The sequence below is a fragment of the Microchirus variegatus genome (assembly GCF_963457635.1).
Source record: "Microchirus variegatus genome assembly, chromosome: 11".
Classification (NCBI taxonomy): Eukaryota; Metazoa; Chordata; class Actinopteri; order Pleuronectiformes; family Soleidae; genus Microchirus; species Microchirus variegatus.
In genome coordinates, this window is record NC_139812.1 from 2,150,209 (window position 1) to 2,173,633 (window position 23,425).

General features: G+C 41.6%; 2 protein-coding genes across 2 annotated transcripts; one reads left to right on the forward strand and one right to left on the reverse strand.

Annotated features, from left to right (window-relative positions):
• Nucleotides 1–230: 230 nt before the first annotated feature.
• Nucleotides 231–10,435, reverse strand: synpo2la (synaptopodin 2-like a). Its single transcript, XM_083897684.1, has 4 exons — nucleotides 10,029–10,435; nucleotides 7,017–7,168; nucleotides 6,173–6,891; nucleotides 231–4,727 (listed from the first exon to the last, which is right to left on the reverse strand). Exons 1-4 carry the CDS (start codon nucleotides 10,128–10,130, stop codon nucleotides 2,134–2,136), a joined length of 3,567 nt encoding a protein of 1,188 aa, XP_083753810.1. The 5' UTR covers nucleotides 10,131–10,435; the 3' UTR covers nucleotides 231–2,133.
• Nucleotides 10,436–20,386: 9,951 nt separating this feature from the next.
• Nucleotides 20,387–23,134, forward strand: LOC310934374 (arylsulfatase I). The gene is made up of 3 exons (XM_083898084.1): nucleotides 20,387–20,447; nucleotides 21,143–21,475; nucleotides 21,913–23,134. Exons 1-3 carry the CDS (start codon nucleotides 20,437–20,439, stop codon nucleotides 22,997–22,999), a joined length of 1,431 nt encoding a protein of 476 aa, XP_083754210.1. The 5' UTR covers nucleotides 20,387–20,436; the 3' UTR covers nucleotides 23,000–23,134.
• The last annotated feature ends 291 nt before the right edge of the window (nucleotides 23,135–23,425 follow it).

The following is a 23,425-nucleotide window of genomic DNA, read 5'->3' on the forward strand; positions in this document are numbered from 1 at the left end:
GAATGCTCTAATCATCTAATCAGTCTAATAATTAAAGTTAAAAAGTGCCAATAAAATAAAAATAGCTAATACTGTGTGTGACTTATCCCAGTGTTTCCCAACCCTGGTCCTCACTCATCCAAAGCAAATTAGTTCAGTAGTGTATGTGTTTGTGTTTCTCATAAAAGAGTCATGTAAAGCATTAAAACATTTAAAAAAAAATAAAACCAGTATACAGTTGCATTACTGCACTGCTTATTTATTAAAATTATCATTTAATACATGCATGTACTGTACAACGTGCAGTATCACACAATGGACAACAGGAGGCAGTGTAAAGTCAGACAAGTGTACAGCCTTCAAATCTAATTTTATTCTTCTAAAAATTTCATCCCCTATCCAGTATAAATGTCTGCTCAGCAATAATAATACATAGACATGTTCACACTTCAATCCATCTACAGTTAGAAATATGCATCATATTTTACACCTCAGCGTAGCTATACTAAATTTTTCATAGTCATAATACTGTACGAAAACAAGAAGCTGTAAGACAAGTTATATTTCAAAAACTGTAAAAAAAAAGAAGAAAATAATAATAATCCACTAAAATTGAAAACTTTTTTCTTACTTGTTTCCATTAAAACATACCTAGTGTGCCAAGGTATATATAACTAATATGTTCATCCATTATTTTTTCCATCATTAGTGGAAAGATTTCAGATAAACTTCAGTTTCATTCTTTCATCTAGCTCTTCCATTAAACCTCTGATGCCATCCTTTCTTGGCCGTCATCCTTTAACTTCTTCTGGCTGTGCATATCAATCATAAGTCTCAGAATTACTACATCTGATTATGATTGTATCCGACAAGTGGGATGTGATGTTAAATATCCTATCTAAGATCCCATTTATCCCATTTAACCAATCATACCTAAAACCCACCTCCACAGCCACTGTCATGCCATGAACCATTTTACAATTGCTGATGCCACTCAGTTCATCAACTTCCCCCTACACCCCTCCACATGTAATCACAATTAAAACAAAATACACTGTTCTCCATCTGTGTTATTTGTTTAATAATAAACGTGAACGAATTTACATATCTGCAAAGATCACACTGATATTAAAGAAACTCTGGTTTGCCTAAGTGGCATTTGAAATCGTTGATATCCAGTGACAAGTAGTCATTCAGTGTCAGCATGGGAACTTGGTGAATGTGACCCATGCTAAAAAGATAGCATTTCTGTCTCGTTATAGTGAGCAGCGGTATTTGGCACAACCTAACCCTAACCCTTACCCTTACATTTTGCAAAGAGTATAGTTCCACAGAGATCTGATACAATATATATATATATCTATATAAATGTATGTCTTCTGTGCATAATATATACCCCAGAGACTGTCATCATGGGCTTCATCTTGATAACAGTACAGTTAGTGGATAGAGAACATTATATTGTGCATGTCATTTAGTGGGACAATACTGAGTAACTTGTGTGAGAATGATACATGTTCAGAGAGAAAAAAAAAACCTTATCCACCTCCACATGTCCACACACGACCACATACATGTTCAGTGGTTTAATCCAGTGATTCAAATTTAGATACTTCAAGTTTCAAAGAAAAATTCAGTACAGGCTCTGTTTGGACAGTGATTCTGCTTAAATAGTAGAAAGATCTCCAGTAGCCTTACACAAACCTCCCAGGACAGGCATAGTGTGAACTAGACAGCACATTGTGTTTGTAGCAAAATAAATGAGATAAGCAATATTCTTGATATTTATGAATTATTACAATGAAGTTCAAGCACATTCCAAAACCTTTTGTTTAAAGCTGAATTTATAAGAATAACATTTGTATATTAATTTAGTAATTAGTTATGTAATTTCATCATCAGATAAATTGTTCCTTTTTTACAGCTACTATACTCACCCAAACCAAAAATGTATTAATTATTAATTTTACAAAATGGAACAATGGATATGTGCCAGGTTTGTTTGACCCAGGTGATGGAGAAAAGTCTGATGAATTAACCAATGACCAAGGTTGAATTTGGGTTAATTTTTGACAGTAATTGACAAAATCATGTCTGCTGCAAATTAGTAATGAATTACGATTTCCAAGGCTGATAGTGATTGACTGCTGCACTTCACATTGCGCCTGGCCTCCAGACACAGGGCTGGACACCTGCCTTGGTGGCAACAAAATGTGGTTTGGGTGCCTTGATTGGATTAGACTTGAGTGAAGGCAAAGAGGAAAAGATACTGAGCTCAGGAGCACTCTGAAACTGCTTGGCTGATTGGAGCCCAGTGGTGTAGGATACTGGAGTGTAAGGAGTGGGGACTGCAGGTGGCACAGGGTTTGGAACAGAGGTGGCAGAGAATCTTGGGAGGCTAGGAGGTCCAGCTGGTTTCCATGCAGGTATGGCTGGGATTGTGGCAGTGAATGGACCTGGTGGTGAGAAAGGAACTGGGTTTTGAGCAAAAGGAGCAAGTGGTGGGGAGGTCATGCCAGAGTGAGCCAAACGTTCTCCAAGGGTTGTAGCTGAGCGAGGTGCAATGACTTTGGGAGCCAGCTTGGGAGCAGACATAGGTGTGGGTGTGGAGAATCGCTTGATCTCATAGACACGGGCTGTTTTGAGAGGGACTTGTTTCGGTAAGATCAATGAACTTCCAACCATAGTTGTTGAGTAATCACCCTGCTGCTGCCTCTGGCCCTGGTAAGAGGGCATTGCTGATATATTTGCAACACTACCCCCATAGTTGAACATGGCAGAGTTTAGCTGGTAGGGCTGCCTTCTCATGAAATCCAGAGCTTGGATTCCTTCTCTTTGTGTGCCTCCTCTACTCCCACTGTTTGGTTTACTTTTATCCTTCTGAGGCCCTTTAGGCAGAGAAGGGCCAAGGAGTGGGTTGTACCCAATGGGAGGAGGGGCACGGACATTCGGGGAGTATTTAAAGTTGGAGGGAAGGGTAGGACTTAGGGAAGAGTCAAATGACTGAGATGAATCGTGCAAGGTCACTTCCTGGCGGTAAGATGCCTCAGGTGGGGCATCTACTATATACATACCCATACGATTCTGCCTACGGGCAAACAGCTCTGCCCCTTTACCCCCAGCTTGAAGAAACTGTGGAGCTTCTTGCATAACCCGAGGTTTGGGGGCCACTGGAGGAGGAACCTTTCCCATTCCAACCTCACCACTCCTGCCTTCCTCATTTGCATCATAATTGGCTTCATTGGGCGGTTGGCCATATTTGTATCGGGTGGACCTGTCATCCAGGTTCTGCACCATAGACAATAGGTCTGGATTCGGGGAGTGCTTTTTGACTTCTGGAACACTGAACAAAGGTTTGACTTTACCACTACGCCGTCGAGAATCATGTAATATTCCTGAGCGACCTGATGGACCAAGCACAGGGGTTGGAACTACAGCTTCTGGTGGGGTTACCCCTGATACTTGAGCTACAGGTGCCATGGTAAACTGAGGTGGAGGTGGCTGAGCAACTGGCACTTGTAGTGGATTTATCGCAGCAATTGGTTCAGCTGAACTTGGAATTTGAGATACAGGGGGGAAAGGGGTTGGATACAATCCTACATGTGGTTCTTGTGGTATTGAATGCATAAACCCTGGGGGCATAGTTGCAAATGAAGCCTGATGAACAGTAGTTATAGGTGGTGCTGCCTGCATTGTCTCTACAGATGTAGAGATGGCGGGATGATGGAAAGAGACTTGAGCTTCTGGTGGCTGAGCCAAGGGACCATGAGGTACAGAGAATGATGGGGAGATCATTAATGAAGGACTGGGGGCCAGTCCAGAAACAGTGGAGAATGGTGGGGACAGAACAGCTGCTGAGGTTGGACGCTGGCTTGTCTTTGTGACTGGTGGTCGGAAAGTTACAGGGGCAGTCGCAGCTCGAATGCTGATGAAGCCAGGAGTGAAGGGACGTGCTGTTCTGTTGAGAACATTACTGGCTGGTAGTGGTGTTTCAGCTGGTGGTGAGGGACTGGTCAAAATAGTCACTGAAGCAGCGGCGGGTTTGGGTGTCACAGGTAGAGATGACATCACCATGCTAGTTGTAACTGTAGAGTATGCTAGGTCTCCATTAGATGGCCCAAGGGCACCAAAAGAAACTTGACCAGGAGACTGGAAGAATTCTCGCTGTGTGGTTGTAGGCCCAGTTGGCATCATGTGCTGAGGCTGGAGGTGTGATTGCATCTGTGGTTGTATCTCTGGATGAAACATTTGAGCCTGTTCTTGAACTTGTGGGGTAGTCTGAGGCTGTGCAGCCTTCATCTTCTTTGCATGCTCAGCTGCTCTCCTTCTCTGTTGCTCAAACAATTGAGCACCCTTGCCTGTTGTATCACTCAACCCTGGACTTGGAGCATCCTCTGCCCCATCCATACGACCTTCAGTGCCTGCAGTTGCCCTCTTCTCCAACATATCCAAGTAATCGCTATCCCAAGTTGGGTCAGGAGCTGATGAGAAGCCATCTTCATCAAACTCTGATTCACTGCCGGGTAATAACCCATCTTCTTCCTCTTGTGAGTCTCTACATCTGTCCTCATCCACACTACCAAAGCTGGTGAGGGTATATTTCTTGGAGCGCTGCCGCCTCTTCTTGAACATCAGCACACCCTTGGAGTGAGGGTTAGGAGCATCAGTCAGCAGGGATGCAATTGTTCGACACTTGCTTTTGGCTTCCTTTACATTTTTATCTTGTAGTGTATCTCCACGGTTCAGTTCTGCAGGGTATGAAAGTCATTGGTTAATTTACATAGTAGTATTACATAAAGTCGGAGAAGTCTGAATCCACATATTTTACATTCAAACCAAGAATTGGCTCATGTGTGAGCATGTGAGTGTCCTGATCACCATGTTTTAAACAGGCATTTTTTAACTTATGCTTCAAGGAAAATTCTAGGAAAACCATCAGCCTTCATTTGCATATTATTAGCATGTACTCTGACATCTAACTGAAAAGAAAATATTTGCAAGCTAGTTGAAATGTGCTTGTTGTAGGTTATTGGAGAGAGAACTTAAAATGACTGCTATTATCCTGTAACATTATCATAGACAATCTAAGTCAGTTCACAAAAATGCACCACCATGTGAAAAGAGTTCTTAATTTGTCCATGACAGGGTTCCAAAGTAGGAATATTCAAACCTGTGTGAAGTAATAGTAAGAGGGATTTATGAAAGAAAATATAAGTTCTGAAAGCATCCTGTCAACTTCAAATAACCCAGCCCAATTATGTGGCTAATAAGGTAAAAGACATAGCTTTCCTTTAATTCTGATATCTGATTCTATGCAATGGCTCTTTTTACATTGTTGTGTTTTAGCTCAGTTGAAGCACATTTCTATGTTGCATGTTTCAGAAACATAACACATATTGGCTTTATGATGACAGACAAGTCTTTTTCTATTGAATGCTACAAAACAAACCATACAGTTCTTCATAAGCATTTGATTAAATGAATAGCAAACAAAAAAGAGCAACAGAACAGTTGGAGAGAGCAGAGAGGGAGAGAAGGTCAGGGAAAATGAGAGTATCCCTGCTTTGCTATTTGATACCTAAAAGCAGCTGTAGATGTTTTTCAGTGCTCCCAGATTGATGGCTTGGGTTTTTAAACATGTAACTGAAGGTAAATATAGTAAACTATACTGACCATACTCAACAGGCTTAGCTCAAGCTGACACCATCTCACACTGGACTACCTAAGAAAATGTATACATGTTTGGTAGTTTGTTTAAGTTGGTCTTGAGAAACAAGTGGCTTTTTAAAAATGTATTATTAAATAAGGAAATGTTTATTATCCAAAATGCCTTAAATGCATAATGTTATATTTGTATATGTGCAATTCAGATAGATAGTTTAATACCTGAGCAAGCCATTAAGGGTGGGGCTCGCTAACAAAACAGTTATTTGCCAAATTGAAAAGAGGAAATAACTACAGTATATTTAGATGTAATTAAATATGTACATAAAGCAAAGCAAAGCAAAAATATTAAATACACATTCTTCAAAGTGCCATGAAATGTATTACCATTGTGTGTGTGTCTATACATATATGGCAAAGTTTTGTGACTCCGGAACCAGTGTGACATTTATCAGAAACTATATGTACATGTGAACATCTCATGTTGAAGCTCATGACTTTGAGATAATCATTCCGTGACGGAACTTACTGGCTTGCTTGGCCTTTTCCATGTAGGTTGTTGTAAGCTCCTCGTCAATGGGTTTATTTACAGGACCCACCATGGGTACAAGCTGGTTGCGGGAGCCCAGCAACAGTGCCTCCTTTGCTCTCTCAGGAGAAACCAGAGGCACGTTGGCTGGTTCCAGAAAGCCACTGTCCTCCTCTTGCCCTGCATCCCGCGGTCCCTGGTCATCTGCTGAGGAGATAATGGAGGAGGTCTCAGTGGATGTCTGGGAGGACCACATTCCTGGACCAGGAGGCTGATAAATCACTTCCCTCCTTGCCACCCCTGGTAGGCCCCCTCCTTCATTTCCATCTCCCCCTCGTTTATCCAACAAAGGAGGGTAGACTTGTGCATCTGGAGCGCTGTCATAGCCACTCATCTCCGATGTCTCCCCACCCTCAGGAGAGGCTCTCCCTGTCGGTTTCCCAGGGGTGGAGTTACTGGGACTGCGGCGTTTCTGCCGGCGCTGCCTCTCGTAGCCTGCCACATCTGCATCACTGTCAGTTTCACCATAGTAGGCCTCACTGCCAGGTGGAGATGTCAAACCACTGGTCAGGGAAGAGCGGCTACAGTGGATCTCACGGACAGGTGCATGATGGGGTTGGTTGGGTGACATGGCACGCAAAGCTGCACGGTACTCTTTGTCTATACGGGGAGATGGGGCGCGGGTCACAAGCACCACAGACTGAAAACCTACAGGTGCTCTGCAAACAAACAAATAAATAGAGGGTCATCAAAATGATGGGGCTGAATGGGGATATAGGTCTGTGATGAAATTTGTTTTTCTCGATGGATCAGCATTAATGAGTCGGTGTGATTCTTTTGTTACCTTTTGACCCGTATGTGTAATATTCCAGTTGATCCATCAATTAGGTTCATAGCCTGGGCATGGGACAGTGTTTCACATGGCTGTTCATTGATGGACACCAGCTCGTCACCCTCCTGCAATCCAGCTCTGCACGCCTTGCTGCGTTTACGCACCTGAATAAAGCAAAGGAAGGCAACATTTTGCACAGCAACAAAAATACTCTGAATACGGTGAATGTGATGGGCTGTATAAATAAGCAAATATATTGATGTCATTGATTGGTTGTGTTCTATTTTGAACAAATTGAAAAACAACTCTCAAGCTCTTGAAGACTTAAGTTTCGTATCATGACTCGAGGCCTTGAAGAGTTTGCATGTCTTTCTGAAAATACTTTTTAGATTTGATAATTTTTCACATTTTAAGAGTTGGATATTCATTACTTGCAAATCTTGCAAGTCAGATCGAATTGGATATGTCTATTATGTCAGATTTCAGAGCTACACCGAGTTCAAGTCTGAAGTCTACTTGACTGATAATGCTTGATATGCTTGAGAACCGCATGTTTGGCTGCTGTTTCTGCTGCTGGGATTAAAAAAAACAACAACAACAAAAAACAACTGAGCCTTGTGACAATGAATGGTGGAGCAGATTCTGTCCTGACAGCTTGATCTTGCTGTGGACGTATGCCACACTTTGCCGTTGAAGTGAGGCACTCGTGCACACTTTAGCAGAAGAATGTCAGCCAGCAGCCATCTTCATTTGGTGCTTTGCTATTTTGTGCCAGAGTTCTGTCAGAAGCATGGTGTTGTGCCTGCACCCAGATTCCCCTAAGGTCTGTTAGTCATGTCAACATGTCCTGTAAAAAATTCAAAGCAGACCTTTGGAAAGTTGAAAACAAAGACTGCATTGTTAATTGCACTCTAAGATGACATTTGGCCGTGTATAGACTGAATATTTTGTGTAAGATTCCAGAGATAAGGAATTATTCCTTAGCAGTAGCCTAATTTCATTTATTTCCAGCTATTCTGACAGGCCTGTAATGAAGTCCTAATTCCCCATTTAGCTAAGCCTTTCAAAGTGGCCTTTGCGTGCATATCAGCTCTTCATTCAGTCAGTCGCCTTGTGGTTAAAAGCCATAACTGTAATAATAGTCTTACATGCTTGCATATCCAGACATACACCACATACACTGACACAAAAATACACATAAACTTGTATAAATAAACACACATAGGGACTGACACACTGGCTCTTTCTGTGAAGTGGTGCAGTGCTCCACCTGTTATGGACAATATAGTATGCGACCTGACACGATTATGCCTTTCTGCTATGAGGGGTGAAGGAGCACACTGTTTTGGATTGTCAGACAGAAACAGCTGTGCACCACCGTCAAGGTGATTTGGTGTCCTGTGGCTCGCTTGTGTACATACCAATGCATTCCAAGTCCACTCAATGTAGCGTTAACATTTTAACATAACAAAGTATTGTGATGGTGATTGTCTCAAAAGATGATTGATAGCACATTCAATTTCTTTCTAATGAATAAAACACAATTTGCATATCAAGATTCACCTATGTCCAGGATTCTAATTAAAAATATCTATTGGTTTTTGATCCATTGCACATATCCTTCCCTTGGACAACTATTACAAACTCTGTCTAGTAAAACAACACATTAAGATTTAAGCAGCAGTGGGAAGGAGGCAGTGAGGCAACATCAGAAAAACAAGCGAGGAATAGAAAAGAGAACATATTTGTTCTGAAAAAGAGAAACTATCAGCACTGAATAAATTGACTAAATCTAACAGTTTTCTCCCTCTCAACTGTAGGCTGAAGAATAAATAGTATGAACTACATGGAAAACCACAATAAAAAGATATCTACTTCTCTAAGCAGCAACTGATTATAGCGTCCAGGCAAAAATAGTGAATGAGGTTAATTTTTGAGAGAGGAGCTGAAACGCACACCTCTGCTGACCCCGTGACCTGCAGCTTCTCAACCAAATATAGCTACCTTGAAAAGTACTGCCCAGTCAACAATTACTGCAAGTGTGTGTGGGTATGCATATGCATGTGTGCACAATATGTTTGCCACTATGCTGAGATCTGAACTATCATATCAGGAATATGATAGTTCACACATTTTCATGAGTTCAAGGTAGTGACTGTAAATGAATGATTCTTTTCAGGTCATGTCATGATGGTGCTGACGGAACTGACTAGAATCAAACAGCAAAAATAGCAATATGAATTCAGAAAATATATTTTTCATGTGTACCATTGTTCCTGCTTATAGGGGAGTAAAATGAGCTCCATATGAATAGTTCTCTGAATTTCTTTCTCTATTTCCTTACAGTGAATTCAAGAAAATGAATGCTCACAAATGTGCAAAAGTCACACCAGATTCACCCAGTGATTTTTGTGTAAATCTCAGGTAATTTGTCACCTTAAACATGAGTGCGCACGGCTGCAGTTATCTGAGATTCTTGCAGAGGTGAAAACATTCTAGTTCAGTAGCACAAATCAGATCACTGGCATCGGGTGAATGGTGTGAAGTGTCCACTTAAGCCCCTTTGCATTATAGACACCTACAATGTACACATTTAACTGATGAAAGGATAGCAACATAAAAATCAAGTAGTAAGCATCACAATGTAATTTGACAGGCTACATTTCCTGTCACTCTACTTTATATTAGTTTTAGCTTTATCCAATTTAATTGGATAAGCAGCAACAATTAGCAGAAATGCAGCAGGGTTGCTCCGCATTCCAAGTTCAAGCCTAAAGTTTAAAGTTCACCCAATCAATCATCGACGTGCTTCTGCATGAAGATTGTTCTCAAACAAGATGATGACTCATGTTCAGGCCCGGGACCAACCAGCATGGCAGCCAATATTCCATTTCAACTGTGTTCACAGCTCCTTCAACCTCTATTATCTCAGCTGATGTTTCACTTCTCTTCAGCAGGACTGTTAAATCGTCCACTTTCCAGACTTTGACCATGATTTGACAGCTCCTCAGTGTCTTGTCTTACCTTAGCCACCTGGAGCGGTTTCTGATGTTCCACTCCTCCCTGGAGACGAAACCCCCATGGTGCTCCACCAGATAATGAAATTATCACTTCCTCTGCAACCATTGTCCTTCAGTCTTTTGTTGTTTTTGTCTTTTTGTATTTTCTTCTCCTTCTTGCTTATGTTCCGTTCCTATTTCTTGTTTTATATATCTCTATGGGGGCCCTTTAGTGCTTTGGCCCCATGGTTAGCGGTCAGGGCCCCCTCACTGAGCTCGGACCTGCTCTTTGCCTGCCACACTGTCCGGTTGCTGACTTCTTTCTCCGAGTCCAGCTCCAAGGCCAACGCTCACACCTGAACACACCCACATGCGCGCACACACACACAAGTCTGTACACCCACCCATGCCAAGAGTGGGCCAACTATCACAGCCAAGGGGACCTAGGGGGAGAAAGAGGGAGAAATATGATGGCACAGGGTCTGTGTCTGCTTACACTGAGGAATGTCTGCCCCAAACGAGTGAGGGGAGGGTCCAACCAAACACTTGTCCTGTCACTCAGACCTATGCCACTGGGCTGCTGATAGCTCCTCCAAAAATAGGACACCACCACCATCGCCGCTGCTGCTTTGCCTGCTCTTCTGCAGACCAAGGGAAGTTAACATTCAGATCACCCAAATATCATTGTTCGTATGTGGTTTCACAGTGCGTTCACACTGACTCTGGTGTCATTAGTGACCTTAAGTAGGGTCACCACCACACCTTCAAGGCTGGGACTGCAGTCTAGATCAAATATCGTCTGATGTACATGACGTCGTAGACAATGAGTTGACTGTTTTTTTTGTGCTGGTGAGTCTTCAACTGTTTTCAAGGCTTCTCAATGTCAAGCTTCTATGGACTTGGAGACATACTTGGCTGTCTTCATAGATCTTTAAGAATGAATGATTATGCAAGCTCTGGATGGACAGTTACAGTTTTATGGCAACATCAGAAGGGTTAGAGTACCCACACTTGATTGCGTAGGGATGACACGAAACATAAAATGTAGCAGTAACTTGTCTAGTATTTTTTATTTTTTTTTATTTTCATCCTGTAACAGGCCAACAACCAGCACTGAAAAACTAGAAAATGCTCTTTGACTTCATACTGTGCCTTGATGTAAACACTGAAATCTTTTACCTGTTCATATCATTCTTATGAAATATTGGATAATTTTTCCATAATGATCTCTGCGTTTTTCTTTATAAATGCTATAAATGTTGAAAAATGACCCATCTCACAATGTTCAGGAAGTGGAAAAAACAACTTCCTGTATCCACTCCCTCTATTGCATCTGCGCCAATATCTAATGGCTTCTTCCTTAAACCATGCTGCACCTTTCCACCACGTTTTCAGTTTCAAGCAGTCGGTTCAGTAATCCTTTGCATAATCCTGCTGACAAACAGACAAACTAACTATAACAACTTGAAACCAACTTTGCATACATGATAATCTCTCTTTATAGGCTGATATACTATCCATTTACCTTTTTGGAAGCTGCCACAGTCAGACTGTACATATGCTGACATTCAGACCAAACCCCTATGTGGAGGCAGCAATCCACCATCTTCTTTCAGCATGTTGTAAGATTAGTTGTATTTTATTAGTCATTACTTTGGCATGAGTTTGTCCAATCCTAATGATTGCTCTAGATGATAGGACGGTCATTAAGGTCTTCACCACATCCCAAGAGCCGTGCTGCTGTCATGGCTTAAAATTGCACGCAGTGAATTTATATGAATGTATATGAACATTCAGTCTGGATAGTGTGTCAGTTTAATGGATTTTGAAAACATTTTAGGCACATTTAATCTCCAAAGTGTTCACCTTTCTCTCTTCTGAAGTGAAACGTCACTGCTGGAGTGTAACACTGACTTGCCACCGACCAAGTGTGCTCATAATGTAAGACATAAGTCACAGAGCTTAAAGCTGAGTCTTTAAAGTCACTGAAAAAATAAATGAAGCCTAAAACTATCTGACAACCACAATCTTCAGTGCACTTTGGCTCAATTTCCAGTACTTTCCTTTGGGCCACTGATGGGCCTTTGAACATGTTGGTAGAGGCTGTATGATCCCCTTGCTGCTATTATCAATGCTGCAGGAGGTTACCAATGATAGCCACTCACTTTGGCAGCTTTGCTCTGCAGCTGTCTCCACATCTCAGGATAGTAACCAAGACAAGTCGGGTCAGACTCTGAGAAAAAAAACATGACCCCCTCTCTTCCTGGAGACGGTGTTAGATCTAACGGAACGACATATTAAGAAAATGCTCAACCGCACACATGACACTGATCCACCTTGTGTCAAGTTTGCAGTCACACAGGGAGAGTGAGTTAATGGCTTCATGTCATTAAACTGGTAGTTGCATATCAGTTGTGTCAACTCCTCCCTCTAGTGGTGAAAAGTATGCAGGTTTTGTCCTGTGGAGCTGTTTCATTAGAAAACGTAGCTCAATAGTTATAGGAATTATTTCTTATTTGTGGTTTAAAATAAATAAAATCATTTTACATTTATGATCAATTATGTTAAAATGATAAAGTATCTGTGTTCAATGTTTCACCAAGGTTATTAGTTGAAACATTTGTGTAGTTTGTGTATTTTGTTTATTCTAAATTTGATCCAGGTGTAACATGGAAACTAGTGTATTGATTTAACCCAGGATGCGCCATGGCTTTCAATTTAGGGTTAAATTAAGACACTGACCACATTCCTTTTTTGTGGCTTGATTCTTCTGTTTAATTTCAAATGAAAATCTATCCATGTGGCTTTTCTCAGACATCAGAGTGGGATAAGGCTCATTGGAGACTCTAAATTGTCTGTAGGTGTGAACTTGATCGTGGACATCTCTGTGGGGTTAGGATTAGGGTTAGCTGTGATAGAATTGTGACCTATTCAGTGTGAACTCTCACCCAAAATCAGGTGGGATTGGCTCCAAAATCTAACACTGAGATGTGAAAATACCCTGTGGCTTATGACAAATTCAATCTGTAAAACAGTGAGAAATCTGAGAAGAGAAAAACAATAAATCTGATACCTGGAAACAATCACACTGTGCCCTTTGCTGTCACTGATCGTTTCCCTGTCAAACTGGACAGAGACGCTGCGCTGCAGAGAGCTGTGGCAGGACTGTGTGAAGTCAGCATGACGTCTGCTAAGTCGCTCTGTCCAGGAGAATATTGGCTGTCAATCAAGCCAAGTAAAAAAGGTCAGAATCCATATGCAGAAGCATGGCTGGAACTCTATATGCTTTGTGTTGTTCCATGGCAACAAAATTGCTTCTAATTTCTTGCTTTTATTCTGGAAATTGGGAAAGCAACAGGCAGCACTCTCTCTTTCACATCTCAAATGTCCTCCTCTTTTCTCCGTGAAACACTTTAATGACTTTTCTGTTGGCCAGTTTGCCGTTCCTCTTTGACAGACAGGACTGTAGAGAAGCAGCAGGCACAGACCAAGTGCCCTTTAACTGAGGCATCTGTCAAAGTGCCAACTCGGCCGTCATTGCCAAACAGCCACTGCCAGCTCTGCCTCCGCTGCTCAAATGAGGTGAAAATGAGACTGTCTTACAGAGAAACATGATATAAAGTGAGCTTTTAGAAAACGTTGTGTACAAAGTGCAAACAGTGCATAATTAATACATGTAGAGACAGAGATTTGTGGAATTTATGTGAGAGCATTTTCTAAGCTGGAATATAATTGTGGGTGTTTTTTAAGACTAAATGAAAAACAAATCTTAAATGTTGTTTTCTATGCAACACATGCGATATATAGAAAATATCGATTATTTTAAAGGTGAAGTAAGTAGTTCATAGTGCCATCTAGAGGAGAGGCTGAAATGTACAACAACGAACTGCTCCTCTGCTCACCCCCTCCCTTCCCTGAGCGCTACGGTATCCTCAGCCGGTCAAATGTCGTCCTCGTCGTCTTTCTCCGTGTCAGCAGATGAGGTTCGTGAGGTGAGGGAGAGGGCGGAGCTACCGCGGCCGTAGCAGACGAAGCGGAGAGAGTGGAGGCGGGACTTCCGCTACAAGTAAAGAGACGCTTGATTTGTTCTCTCGCGTTTGTCCTTACAGGCTCCCGTAGAAACACGGCGTCTCGCTGCTAACAGTGGCTATGCAACCGTGGCCCGCGACCATGTTATTTTACATGACTTTTTGAAACACTACGAAAATTATACAAAACCATTATACAGCAAATAGACAATGCAGGAGCACATAATATGTATAAAAGAGTGGATTTTGGGTCATATAAACCCATAAATACTACACAGTGTCCCTTTAAGTCCATTCATCCATCCATTTTGTGTGACCTTTGAGCATCTCACAGTTTTTAAATGTCAAGTTAAAAAGCTATTTTTCCATTCATGGAGATGAATAATTCTGATATTATATATGTCATTGTATAGTTTCAAAGTGCTAGCTTGCATTTGATTCCTCAATTTGATACAATATTAATATATGGTTCCCTCCCTGTTTCATAATACAAACTACATGTGTAGGTCGACATTTATGATTTCCACAAAGACATCGACTCTGATCTCTTTGCCTTTATGGCAATCTGGGCATTTGCAAAAAGCTTATTATTCTAACTCTACTGCTTGAATCTTTCCTTCATCCTGACAGACTTGTGTTCTCTGCCACCAGCTTGTGTCCTGCTCGTCCAAAGTCTGACCCCAGTTTGTGACAGACTGTGCTGCATGTCTCCCAGGACTCCCACAGTCCCGGTAGATGAGTCCTGTGTCATCTTCCTCGCGACAGAGAGGTGACATCGTGACACCAGGTGGCCCCTGGTAACCGCTGTGTGCTGTCACTGGTGAGTCACACACACACACACACACACACACACACACACACACACACACACACACACGCAAACAAACAATGGTTCAGACCAGGTAAAGCTTTTTGTTCTTCTGTGCTGTGTCAAAACATGATCCTTCCAGTTTAATCAGTGTTTAACTCGCGGTATTCAAGAGTATGACAAATATTTCTGTGTTCATCCTGTAATCAGTTATCAGTAATACAAAGGTGAATAAGAGAGTAAAACATTTATATCCACTGTCGGGGGTAAAAATCTGACTCTTTGAGGTATTTGAGAAACTAATACTGCTAATACACCTTTTTTTCTGGAATTGATTATCTTTAAACAGCCCACTGACCATTAGAACAGTGAGTCTGTAGTCTCAATAATGTTAAAATACCACAAATCACATGTGTATCACCACCAGAATCTAATAGCTACTTTCTTGGGTGATAAAATGCAAACACACTCAGCAAAATCTGTTTTTAACTTCTGAAGTTATTCACAAAGACACATACTCATATCTGCCAACTACAAAAAAAATGTAGCTGAGAGTGAAAGATCATCAGTTTTACAGTAAGTTGAAGGATTGTGCAGTTATAAGAATTACATAACAAACTAAATGTCACTGCAGAATAAATAGTCATTGTAAAGACGTCATTGAAAACAAATATGGAAAAAAGAACAGAACAGAACAGGTATGTGATTCAGTATGCGAATCAATACTCATGAAAATTCATCCTTGGGCTCACCGAATGAAGGTCTGCCTACAGAAGAGCAGCTATCGGCAATCGATTCTGAGATATTTCAGTTTGGACCAAAGTGTTGGCGCAACTGACAAGGCTGACATTCACATAGAATCATGATGCTGAATGCATTAATACAGAAATACGAACGGGAGATAGTTCCTCAAGCTGCCAAACTCAAATGAAGCAACAAATTACTCCTCATAATTTTCAATAAAGAAAAGCAAACTACACTACAGACACAAATCACAGCTTGAGCTACATTTATCGCAGATCTATTTACCAGGGACAGGACAGGTTTAGTCGTAGTTACTCCTAAGTTTGCCTCGTTGATTTTTAAGACAGCTGCTTAGTCATCTTTACATGTAAAACTTAAACCCTGTGCTTCTTTCTTCTTTTTATCAGTTTAAAGCTATTTGACAGTTTGCTCTTAAACTGTGACTGTGCAGCAGTGTCGAGCAGGCCATCTTCCAACTGGAAGGTTGAGGCTTTGACCCCCAACTCCTCTAGTCTATGTGCCGATGTGTCCCTGGGTGACACAGGGTGTGACACATGTGTGAAGAGCGCTGCATATACAATAGATGTGTCTCGTCAAATGGGTGTGAATAGCAAAACTGTAGTGGAAAACACTTGGAGTGGTCATAAACTCGAGAAAAATGACGTATAAATACAGAAAATTGAAACTAAAATCTTAGCCAACATACACACACATTGTTGCAGTTACTCTTGTATTTCTTCCTGTGTTGTACTAATCATAATAATCACCATCTCTATTACATGGATGGAAAGTAAATCTACATGCTATTGATTTGCATGCATTATTTCTTTAGTCCTCATGGTGGCACTCTTCACTGGCCGTAAACCCACACACACACACAGTGAGTTATAGAGACTGAGCTTGTGTAATCCCGTACACTTCTGAGTCAAAGTCAGCACTCACTCTTCTCTTCTTCTCTGGGGAAATGTCTAATAGGACTGAACGCTCCTAAAGTAGAGGAGGATGATGCAGAGGAAAAGTTTATCCAGAGTTTGCTTTGACATAAAGCCAACTGCGTCTTCTGTGTGGATGGTTTGTTTGATGCGATGACACTGAGTGATCCCCTAACCCCCCCCCCCCCCCCCCCCCCGCCGCCTTCACCTCCCACCGCCCAGCCTTGTCTTGTTTATCTATCAGTGAGTCAGGTCAGGAGAACATGGGGTGGATTGAGTGGCTGACTACTGACTTGGAATTGATCTATTGAGTGTGTGTGCGTGTGTGTGCTGGTGTGTTTACAGTAGTGTTTCAGTGTATCGTGGAAAATTTAAAGACAAGTTATATTTCAATATTAATAACAATGAATATTTATGAAGCTGGATTGCATGTTTTGTATGTCTACTGATTTTTTTATCGTCACACACACACACACACACACACACACACACACACACACACACACACACACACACACACACACACATTCTCATATTTCTATCTATTTTAAGACTTGCCTTGACTTCCAGCCTGCCCAAGGCCTTATCCCTAACTTTCACCCTAAACAGTCAAAGCCTAACCTTAACCTCAAATCTTAGCACTGAACTCGCGCTCAGAAATGGCGTTTTGCTATATTAGGACCAGGTTTTGGACTCCATGGGTCTCCAGGACTACTTGTCCTGACAAGGTCAGTGTTCATGCCAGAAAAGGTCCTAAATATACGCGCACACACTCTACCTCTATAGCTCAACAAAGTGGCTCCAGATCGAGTGAGTCACTTATTTTTCCTCATGAATAAATCACACCCTCTCTTCTTCTCTGCACCACTGCCTTTTCACACACACACAATCACACACAATTTATTGCACAGATACACACTTGGGCTGTAAGTTGCATTTCCACTTTGTTGCTTTTGAGGAAAAGTAGTAGCTGATCATACAGTGAACAGTGAACTGTGTGCCTTGAGAATATTGAGCTCCTTTATGGCTGCACATACAATAATGTTTGTAGTCTTTTTGTAGTTTTTTTCTTGCTTTATATTTTTCTTTTATTAATTAAATAATTGTGGGTCTGAATTATACGCTATATCAGTTCTTTCTGACTTAATCCCTAACCACTCGGGGCACAGATTTTGTTCTCATTCATGAATCCTTAATCATATATATATATATATATATATATATACATTTTAATCACACTTTCACTTGCAATACATCTGTATTCATCAATCTCTGATTATGTATGTCTGTTCTCCACATTTTCTGCGTTTCCATGTGTTTCATGGTAAGAAAGTGTTTTTCAATTGATGATTTTTACTTTTGGTTTGTGCTCCACCACTATGGTACAAAACTATTGACCTTCCATGGTCTTTAACAGCAATTATACTGTAGCTGCAATCATTACATGGGGGTGTTCTGATCCACAGTGGTCATCACTCAGAAAAGACAGAAAAGTGTGAGCGGAAATCCACGATTTTTTGGAATTTGAATCAACAAAAATATGAAGTCTTATGGATGTAAATCTCCTGGAGGGTAAAGAAAACAAAGGAACACAGAGTTTTTGATAATAGAAGACCATAATTCCTTACCCCCGCTTGTTTTCAAGAAGTCATTTGTCACTTTCCATTTTACAGCCTCCCCCTCTTCCTCCCACTCTGCAGTAAAATGGAGTTCATGTCGCTCTGCGTTTCCCAGAGGCACGTTGATGGCTGCACCCGGAGACCCAGACACACATACACAGCAGGACAAAGTGACTGCTCCTTTTATGCCACTTTGTTTATGTTGTCCTTTCTCTCAGACAGGGACACGTTTCCCATGTGCATGTTATTGCTCTGTCTCACTATTATCCCTTCTTGTCCCCCTGCACCTTTACCCGTCCTTTTAGTTTTATGTTCATTTTCAAGCGGCCCACATTTGCCACCAATTATATTATCAGCCCTCCCCTCTTTTTTAGCCTCATTCTTACCTCACCCTCACTTCCAACTATAGATCTCAATCTCCCCGGCATGTGCTTCACTCTTACTCTTCGGGCAAAAAAAACCCTGTGAAATTTCCCACAGGGCGAGGCAACATGACTTTCCTTCTACGGTGTAAGAAATGGACTTGTATCTGAAGCATTGATTTTCTCTCAGCATTATGGGAAGAAAATGGCAGCGAGGTGAGGGATAAGAGCCTTGCGGTCGATACAGTCTCATCACAACACCGGATGCTGCTCCACACTCCAGATTGGTTTCAATACACGGGCGGTAATTGTCACCAGGTGGCTCTATTAATTGAGCGTTATCAAGCTACAAAAGACAGATCACAGGGATTATTATTTGATTTTCATTAGGGATTTAGAGTATAGTCTGAATTATGCAGTTTGGGAGATCAAAGTGGGATAAAGCTTTAGTGGTCATAAAAATACTTTTATAGGAGTGGCTCCCAGAACGATTAGCAGCAATACAGTGCACACAGGTTGCTGTTTTTGCAGCGAGGGGAAAGATGGCAGTGCACATGTATACAATATTCCTCTCTTTTTTATTCTTTGGACAAGTAGTTTTTATACTTTTTAGAAGTTTTTTGAATTGTTGGATGAGTGTTGAATCACTCAGTGTTGAATTATAAATTGTATGTTTACCACCAGCTGTGAGGTTTTGTATTTACTTGCTACCTTTTAATGAGCACTGTGTTCAGGTGTAGTTTTCATAATTCTGTTGATCTGACTGCAATGACAATTAAGTGCTTTTATTCTATATTATCTATATAGACTTTCAATACAAAAGCATATAACTTCACTACATGCGCTGCTCTTTAGCTATTTTATTTCTCTGTGGTTTTACCGATTGTCTCTGCTGATGGAATATGATTGATATGATTTGCTAATTTGACTGATGCACCTGTATCTCTTTTCATCCCTGCCAATATCATTTGTATTGTCAGCTGTTGTTTTGCTTTTGAATTCGTCTCACAGGTAAAAGTTACAAGGGAAGATAAACATTATTTTATTGTGTTTTTTTATTTATTATATGGTTGAGTTGAACCACTGAAAGGCTTGGAAAATCACCATCGCTCCAAAAGTAAGCGGCCAATGTTTTATTAGTGTATTGGTGTTTCTTTTATGCATTACATTCTCCAACTGTCCACAGATGTTTAGTCTTGAACAGGTGACAGTTGTTGAGGTCAAGGCTTTGGCAAAGCTGTCCAAATTAATGTTAATGCAGAGTCCTTACAAGAAGAGCTGCAAGAAGAAGAATACTGTGTATGTGAAGCTCCCCTCTTACAGTACCATGCTACATTCCTCCGTACTCCGAGGGGCCTCTTTCAATGGCTGGGAAGATCAGGGCAAATGAAACACACTCACACACACATTCACACTACCAGCTTCTTTTCCATCTAAGTTTTTCTCCACCCACCACAGCAGCTGGCACATCTCACAAAACCAATAATAAGCCCCAGACAACTCAAACCTTATGGACAGATGAGACTTTACAATGAGCTTCTTGGTCACAAAGATCTGCGCTTTTTTTTTTTGCTTTGGTGATCTGGCTTCAGATTTATTGACCAAACAGGACATAAAATACAGTCCAGACCAAGTCAGGTTAAGATACTCGCTTCTGACTGATGACAGAGATGAGTGGAGGAATGTGCTCATTGCTTTTCCAGGTCGCCTGTGTGACCTTGCTCGGCTGCCTGGGTGAAGCATCAAATGACACAGAAGATGTGAATGGTCCCGGGCCTCCTCACCTTATCTTTATCATGGTGGACGACCAGGGTTATGGAGACATTGGCTACCATGGCTCAGATATCCACACTCCTGTGCTGGACCAACTCGCAGCAGCGGGAGTGAAACTTGAAAATTATTATGTCCAGCCAATCTGTTCACCTTCTCGCAGTCAACTCATGACAGGGCGGTGAGTACTTTCCTCCTCAATACTGTACATCATTATCCTGACCCATCAGTTTTAATTTAATGTAATTTTGTTTCTTTTGTTTTTTACTGTAGAGTATGAGTTATTTTCAAAGGCACAAAGAAGAAACTATTTTCCTTCCTTCCTACCCTGTTTTGATTGAGATCAGATTCTCAGACAAAAGCAGAAATTATATGGATTTCAACTTTTCTGGCTGCGCTTCATGTCCTCATTGGGAACGTGCTGACTGTCTCACATCATTATAGCAATAACAATGTCAAAGCTAAAATAAGCATCTATTTTAAAGTGCAAATCCACAGTAAAACACACTAACAGACCTATTTGCGTCTGTAAATAACCATCCAACTGCAGATGCCCTGACCTGATAAGTACAGTTTTCAACTTTGCAGTAAAAAGGGCTAAAAATAAAATAAGACCTCCTTATCACAACTTTTTTATTATTATTATTATTATTATTATTATTATTATTATTATTATTATTATTATTAATAATTATTGTTATTTTAATTTTAATTTAATCACTGAGCATTTTGGCCTCAAATATTGATGTTAGAGATTATTCATGTGCGATGTTTCCTAAACCATCTGTTGAATTTCCCATTTCCATGTTAATATATAGATCTCACCAAGACACTGCTTCTTCTTCTTTTTCTCACTCTCCCTCACTATTGAGGCAGCTACCAAATTCACACTGGACTCCAGCATTCAATCATCCGACCACGTCAGCCCCTCTGCCTGCCCCCACACATTGCCACCCTGCCGGAGCGTCTGCTTGAGACTGGATACGCCACACACATGGTGGGTAAATGGCACCTGGGCTTCTGCAGGCCAAGCTGCCTTCCCACAGGACGTGGCTTTCAGAGTTTCCTGGGCACGCTCACTGGCAGTGGAGACCACTTCTCCTATCGGAGCTGCGATGGAGAGGAAGCCTGTGGATTTGACTTGCATGACGGAGACAGGCCTGCCTGGGAGATGACTGGGAACTACTCCACGCTGCTTTACATAGAGAGGTGAGGCATGGAGGCATACATTAAAGTTACAGTGTGTAAACTTTAAAGGTTGGTGATACCATTATTCAGACCTGACTAAGGGAGCACTCACAGTGTATACAGCAGCAGCAAAGGGCTAGGCGGAGACAAGAAAGATTATCCCACCAAAATTCTGAATGACTTGGTTATTTGAGCGGTAGAATTCATAGAATTTATTAAACTATTAAAGTTTTATTAAACTTGTGTACAGTTCTTTGTATTTTCAGTCCAATACAACCTGATTTCATCTCCCATAATACCTAAACACCACTACACTGAAAACCAGAGAGAATTGTGTGAATCATGTCATATGTTTACGTTTAATGGTTATGCACCATAGTTTAAAATCAGAAACATACTGTATATTGAGAGAGACAAACTTTGAAAAACCTTACAATGTGTTCCCTCTGTCCCACCAGAGTGAAGCAGATACTGAGGAGACATGACCCCAGTAAGCCCCTCTTCCTCTACCTGTCCCTTCAGGCTGCTCATACACCTTTACAGGTACCCAATCATTTTCTGCACCTTTATGACTCCCAGGGAAACCGACTCAGACGCCACTATGCAGCCATGCTGAGTTGTCTGGACAGCGGTGTTGGAGAAGTAGTCCAGCAACTGAAGACCAGTGGGTTTTATGAAAACTCAGTAGTGATTTACTCATCGGATAATGGTGGGCAGCCGCTCTCTGGAGGCAGTAATTGGCCACTGAGAGGTGGCAAAGGGACCTACTGGGAAGGAGGCATCCGTGCTGTGGGCTTTGTCCATAGTCCCCTCCTAAAGAAGAAGGGTGTGATCAGCCAGGAGATGATCCATGTTTCTGACTGGTATCCCACATTACTCGGACTGGCCGGGGCCCTGCAGTCCAACCATGGCCTTGATGGTCACAATGTGTGGCGCACCATCAGTGAGGGGCTCCCCTGTCCTCGAACTGAAATTCTTTTCAACATTGACCCAATCTCCAGGAAGCCTGGAGAGCCTTATGAAAAAGCATTGGTGCTCAATGGGTTTGGGATCTGGGACACAGCCGTGAGGTCTGCGATAAGGGCTGGGGACTGGAAGCTATTGACAGGAAATGTAGGTGACGGGGACTGGATACCACCACAGGCTCTTCCTGTTGGTCCAGAACGGTGGAAGAAACTCGAGAAAGGGCGCAGGGAGTTGGGGAAGTCAGTTTGGCTGTTCAACATCACCTCTGACCCATACGAGAGGTCAGACCTCGCGGACACTCAACCTCTGATAGTGAAACTTCTGCTGAACAGGTTGGCAGAGTACAACCAGACAGCTGTGATGGCCATGAATCCACCAGATGATCCTATGGCTGACCCTGAGCTCCATGGAGGAGTGTGGAGCCCCTGGCTGGGCCTGGAGGGAGAGCAGGGGAATATTGGAGAGGAGAATGGCAGGAAAGAAAGGATGATGAAGGTTAAGAACTGCAAACTATGCAGATTAAAAGCCCTCTTCAAAAAGGTGGGATCACGTCTCGAGAGGAAAACCCTGTTTGTTTAAGGTTTTTGTGATCCTCATATAATGTGTCATTTGAACACATCTGAAGGCAACTTAAAGTGGTTATTATGAATCAATACACTCAGAGATGAGGCAAACAAATCTGCTGTCATGGGGAGAGGAATAGAGCCAGTTGTTCTAAGGGGGATGTGTTTCCCTTTGTTTTGCACATGAGTGTTTTTTTTATTTTATTAAATGTTATACTAGACAATTGTACACATCTACACAGTTAAATTTGTGTTTAAAGTAGCACTAAGTATCACTAAACAAGTGGATTTAACACCAGCACTGTTTGGGACCAATTGGTGTGGGTGTTTTATATCAGTCAGTCGATCATATATACTTTATTGTCCCCAGAGGTAAACTTTTCCTGGGTAAATGTGCTGCAACAGATGCTGAATAACACACAGCACAACAGAGACAACAAAT

Coding starts and splice junctions, on each gene's coding strand:
- synpo2la (XM_083897684.1), bottom strand. CDS start 10,130: ATGGTTGCAGAGGAAGTGATAATTTCATTATCTGGTGGAGCACCATGG. Junction 7,169..10,028: donor AACCGCTCCAGGTGGCTAAG/GTAAGACAAGAC, acceptor TGCTTTATTCAG/GTGCGTAAACGCAGCAAGGC. Junction 6,892..7,016: donor TTACACATACGGGTCAAAAG/GTAACAAAAGAA, acceptor GTTTGTTTGCAG/AGCACCTGTAGGTTTTCAGT.
- LOC310934374 (XM_083898084.1), top strand. Junction 21,476..21,912: donor ACGCTGCTTTACATAGAGAG/GTGAGGCATGGA, acceptor CTGTCCCACCAG/AGTGAAGCAGATACTGAGGA.